The sequence below is a fragment of the Vanessa tameamea genome, chromosome Z, assembly GCF_037043105.1.
Source record: "Vanessa tameamea isolate UH-Manoa-2023 chromosome Z, ilVanTame1 primary haplotype, whole genome shotgun sequence".
Lineage (NCBI taxonomy): Eukaryota > Metazoa > Arthropoda > Insecta > Lepidoptera > Nymphalidae > Vanessa > Vanessa tameamea.
In genome coordinates, this window is record NC_087341.1 from 1284493 (window position 1) to 1301539 (window position 17047).

The 17047-nt window shown below is 34.8% G+C and overlaps 1 protein-coding gene across 1 annotated transcript in view; it reads left to right on the plus strand.

The window, feature by feature from the left end:
• LOC135194660 (uncharacterized) overlaps window positions 1–16481 on the plus strand; it is a 36368-nt gene extending 19887 nt beyond the window's left edge. Inside the window, exon 5 of the mRNA XM_064220404.1 lies at window positions 16428–16481. Coding sequence (XP_064076474.1) covers window positions 16428–16451 — 24 coding nt within the window. The 3' untranslated portion in view covers window positions 16452–16481. The remainder of the gene's footprint in view (window positions 1–16427) is intronic.
• Window positions 16482–17047: the final 566 nt, after the last annotated feature.

Sequence of the window (17047 nt, forward strand, 5' to 3'; positions counted from 1 at the left end):
TGATAATTTAAATAGCGGCTCAGCGTTGTCATGTTAGTAACAGTGATATTCATTTACATATTTGATATTGAGGTTGGTGCATAGATATTACAGTTTACGGAGCTGTATCTAGCTGATAAATACAATTTCTGCGATATAATTACTAAGAAATACTTATTTTGATTTAGGTCAGATGATTTCCAAAACGATGGCACGAGACCGATGTTAAGCTTTACATGTTTTTTACAAAAAAACTAGATTCAAAAATATAGTAAACAGTACTGAATTTCAATTTTACACACACATTTACATGAAGTGGCAGAAATCGTAAAGGATACCCAATTAACCCGACCCGAAATACTCCGACAGCGTGTTTAGGCGTCGAGTTTTAATTTGGCAGAATCGAGCTATCGTACATCAGGGAGATGGGTGCAAAATTTACGCAAGCCGGCTGGGGACTACCGAATCCCCAGTTCACCGCGGCACATTAATTAACCGACCGGGTTCCATACGGCGTCCCGTACAGCGCCTGGTGGCGAGGGTAGATTTACGACACATTCGACCAGCATCTATCCGATAAACTAATTGCAGTGCGCAGCTATTGTTTCTAAATACTGGCACAGCTAGGCCGGACGCTCGATTGTCCTTAGCGCATTCAGGATTGCGCCCATCTCTCCATGATCGATGGCGTGTTGCTACCAACGGTCTATTTCGTAGATGGTGAATGGGCTTGGCTTGGCATCAATAGATAAAATTTTGGTTAACAAGCTACTGACTAATAGCTGTAGCTTATAATAAATAAAGTCCTAAACTTTTCTTGGACGATTTAGTTAAAATACTAATTGAACTGTAATGTACAATTAGGATTTCTTTTTGTTTTATAGAAATATTTCTATATCATATGACATGTCAAAATTTCTGAAATATTTTTCACGGAAACGAAATTTTGTTAATTTTTTTTGTGCAATATATTTTTTTCTATCGTAAAGAATTAGTTTTTATTTTCAAACTAAAATAGTGAAAATTATAGATTCAAAGTGAATTTTATATTGCAATGTGGTACACGAGGGTGTATCATATTGGTACGTGGCACTTGCGGCGTACACGCGCCCGCCCCGGGCAATCCGCGAACAGCCCGCGTTTTGGATATGTTTCCCATATATTTTACCGTCTGGAATTCGTAAAACATTATCATGTTATTGAAATATATCTAAATATTTCACGAATTAGAAAATAATTTCTTACGAAACATCTATCATTTCGAATTTACAATGCGAATGGGGTATATTAGTAATTTAAAAATGGAATATATTTATATTGCCATTTAAAATGTTGTGCACGTGTACGCGAGCTACTGAGAGCACTATACGACACGTGTTTTTTTGAACGCTCTGAGCTAATCCTTGCAAATGGTACAGGCGTCGTCACGTCTGAATTCACTTTCATCTCTGTCTATATCCGTTGTTCGGTACAGTCAAGACAAAAATAATTATAACCACGAAGCGTAGGCAGCGCGAGACTCGGTTAAGCCACTACAATTCGTTTGCGGCGGCAATGAGCGGCTTGTAAATCAAAGGGATTCAAACATAATTAAGCTCATAATTAATGTAAAGACTCCTTTATTTATAGGCACACTCATTCTTAAAATTGCCCCCGTTCTGATAAGGCGCCCCTAAACACATGTAACATGTTAATGGCCGTAGATAATGTAGACTAAAAGTCGGTTGCATAAAAATAACACAAAACGTTATTCGATTTCATAAAACAATAAAACTATTTAGTATAATAAAATATGACTCGGATTCATAAAAATTATCACGCAAGAGTTATATTTCCTTCATAATAATCGTGACACCACGGCGAGACAGGATACGTATGTTATAAAGTCGAAACTGAGCGTAAGGCGGCTCTGATTTACAGCTAGCTCGTCAAATAATTATTTTTTCTTAAAGCCTGTAGAGAATGCTGTCGCTCATTCGCCGCACTCGTACGTCAAAGCGGTCTAAATTATATCCGCCACCGCGGGTAGACTGGCACCCTATTAATTTGTTTATATTAGTGACGTTCACTTGCGCAGTCAATCACAATTGTCGTCGAACGCCCGATACACGATTTGTTTTCGAAAGATCTTAACCGTGTTTCGGTTATTTCTGTACAATTGAAGCTTTTAAATTTAGTGTCACCGCAACTCTCCGGAGACGCTCTAAGCATTTGTCTCGGAATATTTATCGTCGCGGCACGCCGTATATATCATCCGCTCGCTATTGTGGCTATCTATCAGAAGCCACGCGGGCCGGGCTAAATTGATTATTTATTCAGGCTTACTTAAATCTTCAGAGCGGTTGTGTTATTTGTAGTTTAAATAGGCTGGAGTCGTTTAATGCGTATTAAAAGTATGCAACGTCGCGTCGTGTTTGCCGTTTGATAATCATTAAGAGTGTTTTATGATTTTGGAAATTTATCGAACGATAAAAACGTTTGACTATTTTCGTAGGATAACTCGTAATCATATTTAACATCGTATAATATAACGAGAATATCAAAGTTTCTCGATAAACAAGCCACTTAAATTAGCTAAGATGTTTATACAATAAGTTAATAACAATGTAAATTAAAGTCCCGACATCGTTAAGCAAACAATAGCCGCGACCCGGGACAATACTACACACTAATGAACGCGCTTCCACTAGATTATTATGGGGATCATTTTACACACAAAACGTTGCACACCGGTAACCGAAGTTCAAGCGTGTCCCTTTGTAATTATATTACGTACTCGTGGTACTTCTGTGTTTAAACGAGAGGGCAGCGGCATGACCTCCCCGGGCGTACGGGGATGAACACGCCGCACTCTGGTGGAAATATAAAACAAGTACATTATTTTAAGGCTAATTGGCAAAGGCCGCTTGCAGCGGTAGGTGCGAGCATCGGGAATTTGCCCACGGCGGTACCGAATTCGCGGTACGGCGGCCTCATTACGGCACGGACACGGAACACGGTATCGTTGAATTGGTATCTAATAGCATATGGATGTTTGCATCTGGCAAACAAATCTTATATATTAATAGCGTAATTTTTGTCCCAGTGATTACGGGACGGTAGTTGCACATAAAAAAACGGTTATGGTCTCATTTTGAAGAGCTCGAGTCGTAGATGTGTAGAAAAATAAAGAGGATTCTTGATTAAAATTTACTGTTACAATTTAACAAAGAATTAATTTTAGAGAGCTGAGAATAGTTACTGGTCGGTTAGAGAACGGTACTACGGCTGTATAAGGAAAGAGTATAGTATGAGGGACTTGCAGTTTACAATTAAATGAAATCAAAACAAAACCTGTCATACGTTTCGAAATTCCTAAAAAAAATCTTTTGAATAAGTGCGAAGTTTCGCGGGTAAGCCACTCAGTACATAATAAAGGAACGATTTGAATTTGAAAAATATTGACGAACTTCGCAACATAATTACTTGGAAGTATTAATGCTTTTATACCAGTTATTGTAAGCATATACGATTTTCAAAACACACATATATATTATATATATTTTTAAATATAATAAGATATTAGCGAAAACACGTGAAACAAGGTAGCGACTGCTTTACCATCCTAGAATAGAAGAAGATGAGTAACTTCTGATTAGCTCAACTACGGTATATATATTTTTTATAGTGCTGTTTGTGTGAGTAGGCTCCACCCACTAACTACTAGGTACTAATAAGCGGTAGGTACCGCTGAACATTACTATTGTATTTTACTTTGATTTACGCTCGACCATACTGCGATCCATTTAACTATGTAACTATGTCTCTCTTGTTGAAAGGCTGATACGAATCAGCCTTTCAACAAGAGAGACAGCTAAAGTAAAGTTCGATGCCATTTCTGATACTCAATGTTCCCAAGTGTATAAATGTGGATACACATCTCTATAGACAGCGTTTCTGCATTAAGTACATGTACTTAGTGTATCGTATATAAGTGTTAACGGCTCGTATATTGTATGTTATATGAGTAAATATACGCTTGAGATATCTAAGTCTCTGATTGTAATCTCTTCGATAAGATTTTTGCTATCATATAGCATTAATAGAACGGTTGCCGCGTTAATCGAAATATTCATTATTATATGTGTGGCTATACTATTCGTTAGCGTGATCAGATGAAGATATTATGCCGAGTTATATTGCAACATATTAATACGTAAAACTAATTAATTACGCATTTGTGTTGTTTTGTTGAGTTGCACTAGTTTTTTTTTTTCCGCTCATAACGTATTTGTTATATAAAGCAGGTTCGTTTGTGTTGTATTATTGATATTAAAGGTTATTTCCATGTGTGTGTTATTTATTAGCTGTGTTTGTAATTTGGTTTTTTGTTATTGTAACTTATTATAATCACGATCACGAAATACGCAAAAGTCTCTTTACTAATGCTGGTATGGTATAATGTATTAATGTTTAACTCAAAACATATTATAAAAGAAATACAATAATTATATGTTCAAACGACGAAACTATCTTAAGGTAATATTCGGTACGCCGTTAATTAAATCACTATATTAGTATCATAATAAAATTTTAATAATTTTCAAACAAGACAGTCCATTGTTTTGCCATGTTAACCCATTGTTACATCCGACGGCGGATAATCTCTCGAGGTTCCGGCTCAGAAGATTGCTGTAGCTATTTTAGTTCCAATATTATTTTATAACGAACACGTTCTCTTACATTTTGAAATTAATTTCGAAACATGTTCGAATTTTAAACGGTGTCGGTTATAAAAAAAAAAAAGAGTCATTTTTGGGTACGCTATTTTCAATACGGAAGTCAATATATATTTAATGGAACACTTCTTTTTTAATAATTTAAAATAAAAGTGTAATTGTAGGATAACGAAGATGCCAGTATTATATTTTAATAATTTTATCTGTGTTCGATGATCTACGCCTACTCGTGCCCTTTTATAATAATTATCAAACATATTTCAACTATACAAGAAATCAGTTAAGAAATTATTATATTATAAATTGTTTATCTTATGATAAATTACAATATATACCTACCTTTTCAATTTATAAATTTCGCCAATTATGAGAATAACATCTGCGTTTTTTTAAAGACAAATATATAATACTTTTAATAAGTATAAGTAAAGAGACTGCTTGGAGGCGACGTTACACATTTCTTCAAAACGATGTTGTTATCTTCTTGAAAGATTTCTGCCACTACTTATGTCCTAAAAAGAAATTAGCCCTCAGCTCCTAAAATATAATAGCGCACACTTTTGTGCGCAAAAACAAACGCACTCTATGTTCCCTCATTCTCATATTCCGACCGGAAATATTTAGCCACAGGACCGCTTTACGTTTTTTAGGCAAGACAGTGTCAACACTGCATTTAATTTCCACACTTAGGGATGCTACGGTCAATGTCTTGTCAGTAAACAATTACCATTTGTCGGACCGAACGGCGTATGAAATCGATGTCCGATGTTGTAAGCTAGCCGCGAGAGGCGGTCGGATTTAAAAATATTATTTATATCTATGGCCACGTATTCCGTCGAAAACTGTCATTATGAAAAAACATATTAGAACATTGCAGACTAGGTATACATAGCTCCTAACAGTATGTGTCATTTTATAACGATAATTCATTCATACATTTCGATTCAATGAAATATCATAATAATGAAATGTATTTTATCATCCATTTAAGACAATATTCCAATAATTAAGAAAATAAAATTTTAACCATTTAAAAATAAACTCAAACCAATGATACTATTTCAAACTTCGTACTCTTTAAATCGTTTGTACATTGAAAAGAAATCAAATCTTCTAAGAGTAAATCATCGCGGTTATTTTCAAATACTTTTCCAGTATTTCAGGGTTATACCCCTTCATGTATTTACTGAAAAGATTAAAGTTTATAAGAGGTATCGTTGATGATCTCCGCGCCTGCGGCGTGTACGTTATCGCGAAACTTCACCGCGGATTTGGAGCATTGTTTCAGTGAAAAACTTCGCTTTATAAGATACAAAAGAAATCCGCAACCCTTGCTTTAAGATCTTTATTTTTGCAGGAACTTTTAATTAATCAAATTTTAAAACGAATTGTCTTGTCCGAAAGTTTGTCAGAATACCAATAGGCATGTCTTCGTCGAATTGTATTACGGTTTCAAAATCTGGATCTGTTTAATGTAGAATCCTCGAAGTTTTATCATTTTCGATAGAAAATATATTTTTCTCTCTGTCTAAGTAATTTATTATGTCCATACTTCTGTAAATCAAACGAAGATATTTAACGCGATGGTAGGACTTTGTGTAAACTTGTATGGGTAGATATCACAAAGTCATCAGATGTTATACTGCCTAACAGCAACACTTAGTATTATTTTGTTCCGGTTTGAAGGGTTCTTGAGTCAATATAACTACAGGCACAAGGGGAATACCATCGTAGTTGGTGGCGCATTGGCGATGCAAAGAATGGTATCTTTTCTAACGGAGCCAATGTCCTTAGACCACTAATTTATTACCCATAGGTTATAAATTATATAAAAAAAATAGCGCTACAAATATATTGGTTATTACCGTTTTGTGTAAGAGAGTGTTGCCATGTATGCAACACATTACCACGACCAATGTTGCTTATATAATAAATTGAAATAATTCAAAAATAAATAAAATAATTAAAACGAATCATAATCTTACCTGACACATTAATTACTTATTCGAATACTGAACGTCTACAAATAAATATTGAATTAAATTAGGAATTAATGTTTAATTATTTCAACCGTTAAACGGTACTTCTACTTTATATGTTATATTCTGTGTCATATTATTTGACACGCGTCTGTCAATTCTTGACAAATATCAATTCAAATGTCGTCTCGTCAATTCATCAGTAACAATGGATCGGATCTCCGAGGTGTTCCAGTATCGAAGTTTTCGATCGGAGGACGAGTTGAAAACAATGTCTAATTTTTATTGTACATGTTTTATTTCTTATTTTTATATAATATTTCGTTAATATCGAGACGACCAAGGCTAGAATACCGTCGTCCTTAACCGAAGATCGCAGGTTCAAATCCGAGCTTACATTTTCATCATCATTATTCGTTTAATTTGTATTTTAATTTATCTCGGTGGTGAAGGAAAACATCGTGGGGAAGCCGTGTGTAGGATGAAAATTGTATATATGTGTAGCCATCAAGCCGCATCGGGATAGCGTGGTGGAATAAGCCCCAAACCTTCTCGTCAAAAGAAGATACATTAACAGGCTGTTACTTTTTTTAACTATTATATGTTAGGAATACGGACTTTCTCTTGGTGGTAGGGCTTTGTACGAGCTCGTCTGTGTAGGTACCACTCACTCATCAGATATTCTACCAGCAAACAGCAGTACTCAGTATTGTTGGGTTCCGGTTTGAAGGGTGAGTGAGCCAATGTAAGTACAGGCACAAGGGACATAACATCTTAATTCCCAAGGTTGGTGGCGCATTGTGACGTTAGGGATGGTTAATATTTAGCGCTGGTGTCCACTTATCACCAGGATGCCCATTCGGTCGTCCGCCTACCGATATCATAAAAAAAAAATACTAAATTTGGACAGTTTGATTTGAAAACGCTAAATATTCATATGTGTCAAGTGTTGGTCTCTGTCTATCAAATAATTGACCCAAGACATCATGTCGATTGTGTCAGTAATTGAACCGATACTCTTAATGAACTAGACAATTGCTCAGACTCTTCAGACGTCTCTCTTTTGCACATATTATAACATAAGTCGTACGTTCGATTCTCCAAACTCAGTATTATTCGGTCATATTAAATCACTATGAAAATAATATCATTATAGTACAAATACACCATATTTACTTGATGATGCCGCTTTGAGTTCTAGCAAAGAGTATTGTTTATATATATAAAAAAAAAAACCTTCAATATTGAGACAAAATTTGTCTTAAATTTTTTCTTTTGTATTTACGGAAATAAGTACTTAATTAACATTGTTCATTGCCTTTACTATATTGTTTGAATGAAAGAATAAAATAAATTAGGTTAGGTAGAAGGTACTTTCGATGGTGGTATAAATTTTGTGGTTGGTTGTTCAAGCCGTTCTAAATTGTAGCCACTCAGCGTATATTCTACCGTCAAGCAGCAATGATTAGCTCTGTTGTGTTCCGTTTTGAAGGTGAGTGAGCCAGTGTACAGGCATAACGGACGTCTTAGGAGCTAAGTTGGTGGTTGTTTAGTTGGCGAATATAAACATTAAAACTTACCATCAATCCCACTTGGCCTGTAGCGAAATATAAATTTAAAAATATAACTATAGCAATTGACCGCCATGTTGATTTTATACGAAGTTACGGTCTGTATCATACTCTTAATGAATAATTATCAAAAGTGATCGAATAAAGTATTTAATTATTATAATGGGCGAATACAGAACAAATTTGTTTAATTTTCAAACGTACTTAAAAAATGTAAAATCTCTCGAATAAAATAACGTTGATAAACATGAATCGAAAATTCGCACGGCGTAATTAAATCGGGGTTCCAACATTTCGTGTCGTTACAATCGGAGAATGGCTGGGTGTGTCGAGCTGGTCCCGTGGAGCGGATCCAGAGGGCGGCGATAGTTAATCACTAGTCGCATCCGTGATGAAGTGTGTCTCGGCTGTAATTCCTTCGAGTGTTGATTTAAGCTTTATCAAGCCGGGCGGGCACCACGGCCCGATTCAATATGAGTTTTATCCTTACATCTATGCATACTAATAATTAAATTGTTATCGATGTGTTTGTTTGTACAGAAAAAAAAAATATACTTATCGTCCTTCGTACAACTACACTATAATACAGTTTGATACAAATCAATTGTCCTAACTTAATCCTTTTATTAAATTATCAAAATTCACCTCGCGATATTAATTTGATTTGTAGTCTATTTTAGTTTTATAATAGGTGTTATTAATAATAATAAGGAGACATCGAACTATTTATAATCAAATTGACTAAATTAAATATTGTTCATAATTTGTCGGGCAAAGACAGGGCGCATCGTCAATATTCTATACAATTATCGGCGGAGGTGCCGCCACGGCAACCCATTATATTATAAAAGATATGATCGCATTTTTAGTACGAGGTGGGACGGGCAGTATAAACAAGACTCGGATGCCATCTCCCATCAATATTTCAGCATCTCCAATTGTTTCTAATTACCCACCGATCGGACATTCAATTCGATATTGTTTGTTATTATTTTTGTGTTGTTTGATTCTATTTGTAATTTGTTCTTTAATTGGCTTCTGATTATGAATGAAATATCACGGGCCTGTTATCTCGTTAGTACGTCGAGTGTTTTAATGACTTGTGTTATATTGAGTTCGGAGCGGAGAAAGTTTAGCTTCTATGATGAATAAACATAGCGTATTTTTTTTTGTAACGCGTTTTACATATTAATTATAACGAATTCGGATGGCAATCTATGAAAATAAAAAAGGCGGTTGATTCATTATGCGGTCGCGTAAAATGCTTCTAAGGAACTGTAGCACAGTGAAGCTATAAACACTTAAACGACTGGGAGGTGGCCGGGCTGAGTGAGTAAGGGCTCGAGGCCACCATCTGTGTAATATACGACGGCTGAATATAGTTTTTAATTAGGACCTGCCTACCCGACGAGGCCTCTATTTGTTTAAGCAAATGCAAAGACAAGCGAGATGAAAGATAACCGCTATCACGAAAACTCGAATCGGACTTTTATTTGCGAAACGGACCGTCCGTCCAATAAAAGATTATGTTATGTACACAAAAGTAATTATTACCGCGACGGAAACGCTGTTTGTGTGGCAAATAAAAATATTAACATTTGTAATAATAAAATTTGATTGTTATTAAATGAATATACATATATTTATTTCCTGCTATCAGCTTTAGCTGTTTTCACCATATAACTCAGAAACTTATATCATGCAGCGTCGAAATGAATTATGTGTCATAAGCTTTAGAAAAAACATTTTTTTTTATAATTTAATAAACTTTAGTGCGATTCGCGGTTAAATAGACGAGTATTTATGTTATATGTGTTCAAATATTTTAAATATTTTCGTAAACAATATAACAAAAAAACATATAGCTATTTCCTTTTCTCAAAACAAAACGCGTCCTTATTAAACACCGCAGCGGTTTTATCTAGTCTTGAACACGCCCCTTTAGAAAGATTTACGTTCAACCACTGTGGGACGGGTTAAGTGCGACAATCAATTGATTACATAAAATTAACTACAGATGGGGTAAACAGGCGAACAATTGTCTCATCTATTTCGATACGTGGTTAATTTGCATTAATTGCAAACGAAGTTACTTTTACGTTTTTATAATAAATTCAAAAATAAATATACATATGTGCCGGTAACGGAGCGGGCATGGCTCAGATGTTAGAACACAATCGAAGATTACGAGTTCATATCTGAGCTACGTTTTCTGATTTTTTTAAGTGCTTAACTTGTGTTTGTGGAAAGGAGAGGAGACGTTAGCCCAGTTTTGGGACAATTACTTTTATTATAATTTTTCCTCTTTATTTAACGTACAAAATTAATTGGAACATCTATTCTCAAAAAATATTATAATAGTCATACGTACATAATTAAATTATCTTAATCGCGTCGTCAGTACACGGCGAAATATCTAGATATTTTTTGATGAGTTTCATCAATCCATCAATCTACACATTACGCAATCAATTCTCCATTGATGGAGTTTCAATGCAGTCGAGTTCAATAGGATTGCTTTGATGCCTGATTAAATATTTACTGGTCAAAGGTATTTAAAAAACTATGTATCAACGTATTGGCCATTGACCCATAAAATTTAAGAGTTGATTATTAGAAAACTATGAAAAAGTAATTCAGACACATTTAGCGAAGTATACTGTCATAAAATAATAAGAATATTTAACTGACAATAAAAGTTAAGCGTAAATGAATAGTAAATAAAAACGAAAAAAAAAAAAATTTGTTTGATTTGAAGAAATACGCTTTTTAATTTTTAATCATCATGTGATTTTTCTTTCTACGTATCTCAAGATTTATCTTCGAAATATTAACTTGAGATATTGTTAGTATTATAAGTTAAAAGTTGTGCCGCGAAGATTAACGATGATGCTGCCAAGTCAAATTAAAGTTCTTTCGGAGATTTTAATAAGGCCTTTGTCAGGAAGTTTTAGATTTATGTAAATTGCCAAGTTTCGACCAAGTCTCTAACTTTGGCTCAAGCCGTGTATTGTGTATGGAAAATTAGCTTAAACAAACAGGTAGGAGGTTATTGTTGGTTTATGATAATAATAATTAATATCTTCAGTATTATGGATTACAAGTTTCTTAGTTTCATTTTCACAATCAATATTTATGAAAAAATAATTGATATATCGTTTCTGACGTAAAAAACTTTTATATATATACAATAAACATATCTGATACAGATTGTAAATTATAGATTTAAATGTCATATTACATAACAAATGCATAAGACTGTCAAAATATAAACGATTGATAAAATCGATTACGGGACAAGATCGAGAAAAAACGGGGTAACGGGTCGGAACGCGCGGAAGGGACGTGGTATCGAGGAATCGAGGTATCGAGGCATAGTTTTCAATTACAACCGCTACCGCCATTGAATTGTTCCGTTTTGCATAATGCCCGCCAGCTGCTTATAATCGATGATATGTTTTACCTTTTCAATTTATCGATATTCATTCCTGCTCAGACAATTTATTTGTATTAATAAACTGACTTCTGTTTGTTTTTATGCACCCGCTGACGGGTTTATGGGTCGAATTTTTGATCGAATATATGAGGATCGTCCTTCGTAGTATTCGGAAGATGCGGACTCTTGTATTAATTTTATTTAAGTTGTATTTAATAATTGTACGGTATCTCGAATGTCTGCAAGATTGATTTCACACGCGACGTATTTAAGCTATTTATGCAATAGTTGTGTTTTAATGGTTTTTTTTATTATTGGTAGAAAAATGACTTAATCTGTTTGAGCCGCGTAGGCTCAGTGGTTAGAAATAGTAGTTTAAACCCTAACCAGGTTTAAACTACTATCACGCAAAGTAATCAAGTTATCATTTACCTTGTTTGTGTGTTTTTAATTTATCTCTTTATCCGCTAACCGGTTTCTGAAACGTGCTGGAATAAGATCCAAACTTAAGAGTAGAGTGATATGAATTACCTATTACTTTAAAATGTTTACAATCGATATTAATAGTATCGACAATTGACTTTAAATATAATAGATGTATCAATAGAGTTATTAAAATTGTTAACAAAGTGAAACGGTATCGTTCTAACGTCTTTATGAATGGACTTTCGATTTATTTATTTATGTCGATCCTCGTACCAAATAAAGATATAACCGTCGTCTGTCACATCTTTACTCAGACCACCGCGGACCACATGTCGCCCAACGTCTAAAGCAATACTTAAAACTAAAACAAACGTAAAAGAAATGTCAGTTTGACGTCACGACGTATAAACAACTAATGCCGGAAAAGTTAATGTTCCTCCGACCTGTATTTATTAAATCAGGTACGTCGGTTACATTCGTAACCTCCAAGGCGATGACTCTAAGCTCAGATCTTGGCGCAACTAACCGACGACAGCGGTCGAAAACAGTTTTTCACAGAGCGGCACATAAGTGCATTTTCTTGTAGCGACACGGCGCGCCGCAGCGATCGCCTCGAGCCGCGTCAATGGGCGCGTCCCTTATTTATATATACCCTTCTGTAATTAACGATAGTAAAAAGAAATACGTATATCTCTGATTTATATCGCACCTCTTTGTCCTTTTTTAAGGAAACGTATTGGTTATCTCAAGCTTTATCGAATCGAATGCGTTCATTATTGGTTTGTATGTCGGATGTATAAACGCTTATATCATTTATATTTGTGTGTGTTAAGATTATATTTGGGATCGTAATCTAACGGGTCGTTGAACTGGATGTGTAGAATATTACGTATTGACATGTCGGAGCAAGTTTACTTTGCTATAGCTGTATAAGTAGGATTGCATAAATTATATGTCGCATCTAATTAACTAGTTGTGTTTGAGATGGACCTAATTGCATAAATATTTACGACTTCAATGACAGACGACTGAGTCGAGAGCGTCAATCAAAGAGCACTTGTGCCGAGCCAATTGTCAAGCGCTTTCCGACTTCGAGCCGTATAAATCTTCTTTCGATCCTAGCCGGACCGACGTTTTATTTATAACCGCATAAACTATTCAATGCATTTCTTGTCTCCGGTGTTACAGCAATTTCAATAAAATACTCGAATTATTTTCGAAGCCGTTTCACACAGATCTACGATAGGCCTACTGGCGAAACATGACTTTGCGTAACAGAACATAATAATCGTCCGCCTGTAATATAAATTATACCGAACGAGCACCTGCTAATCAATTGTAAGACCATTAATATTTCAAATGTAAAACAAGTAATAAAAATCGATTTATTGTAAACATACGATAGACATATAAAATGCCAGCGGCGACATTAATATATTGAAATAATAAACTTCACTTTTGTGCCGTTCTTATTTTTTAGAAGAACTGTAATGTAGGAATCGTGAGGCGAAAACTCGCGAACCAGAATCACCGGATCGCAACTATAACGTTAACGCAAACAAATAGAATTGCGAGAGAACGAAACGAAAATTGAACGTAGCGTTGATAAAATAAGAGAATTTAGGAGTAGAACGTGAGGAATGAGACACGGACGCAAGAGTGCAGAGGCGTTTGAGCAGCTGACTCCTGTCATCGCGCAATTTATTAGTCGCTCCGAAATAACAGAGTCAGTGAACGTTCAAACAAAATGAAGAGACAACGCACTATTAACGACACGTCCTCGGGGTGCGCGCTAACAGGCCCGCAATTAAATTCACAATGTTTAGTCGTGGCACGAAAAAAACAATTATCTACCCGATCTACACGACGTAATTATGAGCCTTTAATGCGAGATTAAAACATCGAAGTGAGGACGTGTTTTTTTACAGTTTTACGCGCGAACGATCTATCAAAAACGTTATATAGATTATCGATCTGTAACACATCGATGGAACAGTGAAAATCGAGTATTAATATTAACGGAGCTAGAGTGAGAGTAAGAATAATGAGAAGTTATTTGTCAACGGGTTGATGTATGAACTAGTTTCGAATGGACGCCACACGCAAAAGAGACGATATCTCCGAATGTATCGAGTTCGCTCCGTTTTGATGCAGTGTTCTAACACTTAATATCTGTCGACGAGTGTTTGCGTCACTGCCTGCAACGCTCTCTATAATAAATTACCTCTTATTTTAGAAATCCTCATTCACCACGCTCATATTCATACGAAAGTATCATTTACACGGGCGACACGCATTACTCGTAACGACATTCGATGACTAATTATTTACTGTTCCGCGGCTTTATGATTGAGATTAATCGTTCGGATCTCCTATTCGTTTATTTATTTGAGTACGAATTGAATTTCTTAACGAGATTAGACGACGATTCCCATGCTGACTGTTATTCGTCCTATATACAAATCGTGATACATTTTTAAATTGCACCAGAAAATTGTTCATGATTCACGTCTTTAATTTTTTAAATTAAAACGATCACGACCGGAACTCAAATAGATTTATTGAATTAAGGTGCATTACTGGCATTATTGGCGTCAATAGCGGTCATTACATCGCATACATGCGGCACGGCGATGATAGGATTATTAAAGGTATTACCATCGGCGAAATTGGTTCGACCGCTGAGGAAGCTACGTCGGAGCCTATTAGCCGCATTACATATTTCATTTCCATCGATCGAAGATTATGGGTGTATTAAAACGTAGCCGAACGTTCTGTCCATGGGAATGAGTCTTGACTTTTTGTCAAATTATTTTTTTTACAGTTTAGTACGCGATTCAGTGAGAGCTCGGTACGTTATGGGGATGCTCAGGGTTTAATGGTCATAGAGGTTTTGTTTTTATTTCGAAGGGGAAAGGTAAAGTGCTAATGTCCCTATTATTTTTTGCGTTTCTCTATCCGGTCTCTTTGGTCGTTTTTTGTGTTGGAAGCGTCGAGTCGAGTAGGTCGTTTTAAATAGCTTTGGTTACTAAAAAAGCTTTTTATGTTTTAAATTATTCAAACATAAAAGTATTAGCGGGATGAATTACGTCCCCTCGTTTATAATGTACGATATTGTCTGATTTTATATAGGCACACAATTATTTACGAAAAATAAATTATTGTGACGTTACGAAGATATAATTGTGATATTTATTCAATCGATGTTTAAACTAATTACAAAGATTTGCAGAAAGTATAGATTTTTATGTCCATTACTTACCATCTTTATAAATTGGATAGAAGATTGAATACCTTACTCGGATGAAATGCCTCATATGGCAATGGGTATGCTCATCAAAAAAGTATTGTTATAATTTCAAATGTATCGGTTTGATTAGTACGTAGATAAACATATCTTTTATAATTTTAAATATATTCATTTGAAAAGAGTACCTATGCAAGTTTCTTGCCGTTTTGTTCTAGCTAGAGGCTGCTTTCCGGAACGGTGTTAATGTTGAAATATTGACAATTCAAAAACGCTTTGTTGTAAAGTTTATTTGAATAAAATATGTTTGATTTGATTTGTTTTTTAAAAATGTTCATGTTTTTTTTTACATTGATTATTTAATACTAAAGAATATTATAAATTAATAAGTTCGTTTGTTACGCTATAACGTGGTATCTATAGATCGTGTATGCAACATTTTATAATGAGTCAGAAGTATAGAAAAATACGCATATCTAACACCTGCTCACACGGCGAATCCGTCAGTGTATGAAAGTCAAACCTATTTTACTAAAGCTAGTGATGACCGTGTATGGTAGTATGTTAGCAGCATTTCCCCGTTGAAGTTGAGTCGTGATTTCGGTTCTCTGTGCGCAATATATATGTAACCAGCACTCCAGTCACCAATCAGAACAATATGAGTGACGTAACTATGTTGTGTGTGATATGTTTCAATGTGTCTGTTCTATTATGTGAGTATTCAAAAATAATGAAAACAATATTAATTTAATTATTCAAAATTATTATTGACATTGAATAAATTTAATACTAACTCAACTACTGTAGCTGAGTTAGTATTTGACCGTCTGTAAACCGTGTAAGTCGTTTAAATATTGTGACGTTATGCAAGACATTTTTGAATATTTATAAAATATCAAATTAATTGCTAAATTAATTTAAAAGCTAAAATATTATAATATATCTCAATGTATCAATATTGTAAAATGTGTACGCCTGAGCAATATATTTATTTTTTTAAAATCCATCGTGTGACTAAATATTCTTTGTCAAACTTAAATTTTTTATTTATATGTTTTTTTCTCGTTTCAGGATCCCTTCACGGTAAGAATTTAGATGCTAAAACACATGGGAAGATGGGTAAATCGACGATTTTTTTAAATTTATATCACTTTAAAAAATATAAACTTGAAGTATCTCGTAAAGAGACGAATGGACCACATTCTTATATGTATTAAAAATGTTATTAAGAGCTTGAGATTGAATCGCCAATTTTAGTTATAAAACAGTCACTATATTCAGTGTACAGTATACAAGTATATAGTTATAATATATACTCCAAAACACATAATCTAGCTTAGCATATTAGTTGATGTTCACGGTTAATGCTCTATTCATTAGGGTCGCAGTAAAGTTTATAGCCTCATAGCCTACATCAATAGATGGACTATATTAAATGCAAAAAAGTACAAATCGGGCTGATGTTTTCCAAGATAAGCGCGTTCGACAATGATGATGTACTCCAAGGCGAATTTGGGAAATGTGACCATACTCAAAGCCAACTGCGTAGCAAATATTCTAGTGACCAAGATCTTTCATAATCCGATGAGAGAGTTCAGGTGCAGGACACTTGGCTTGACCCTGGATTTGAACACGGGAACCACGGGACCGACGGCAATATGCTTAAGTTAGCCACTAGACCAACGTGTGTA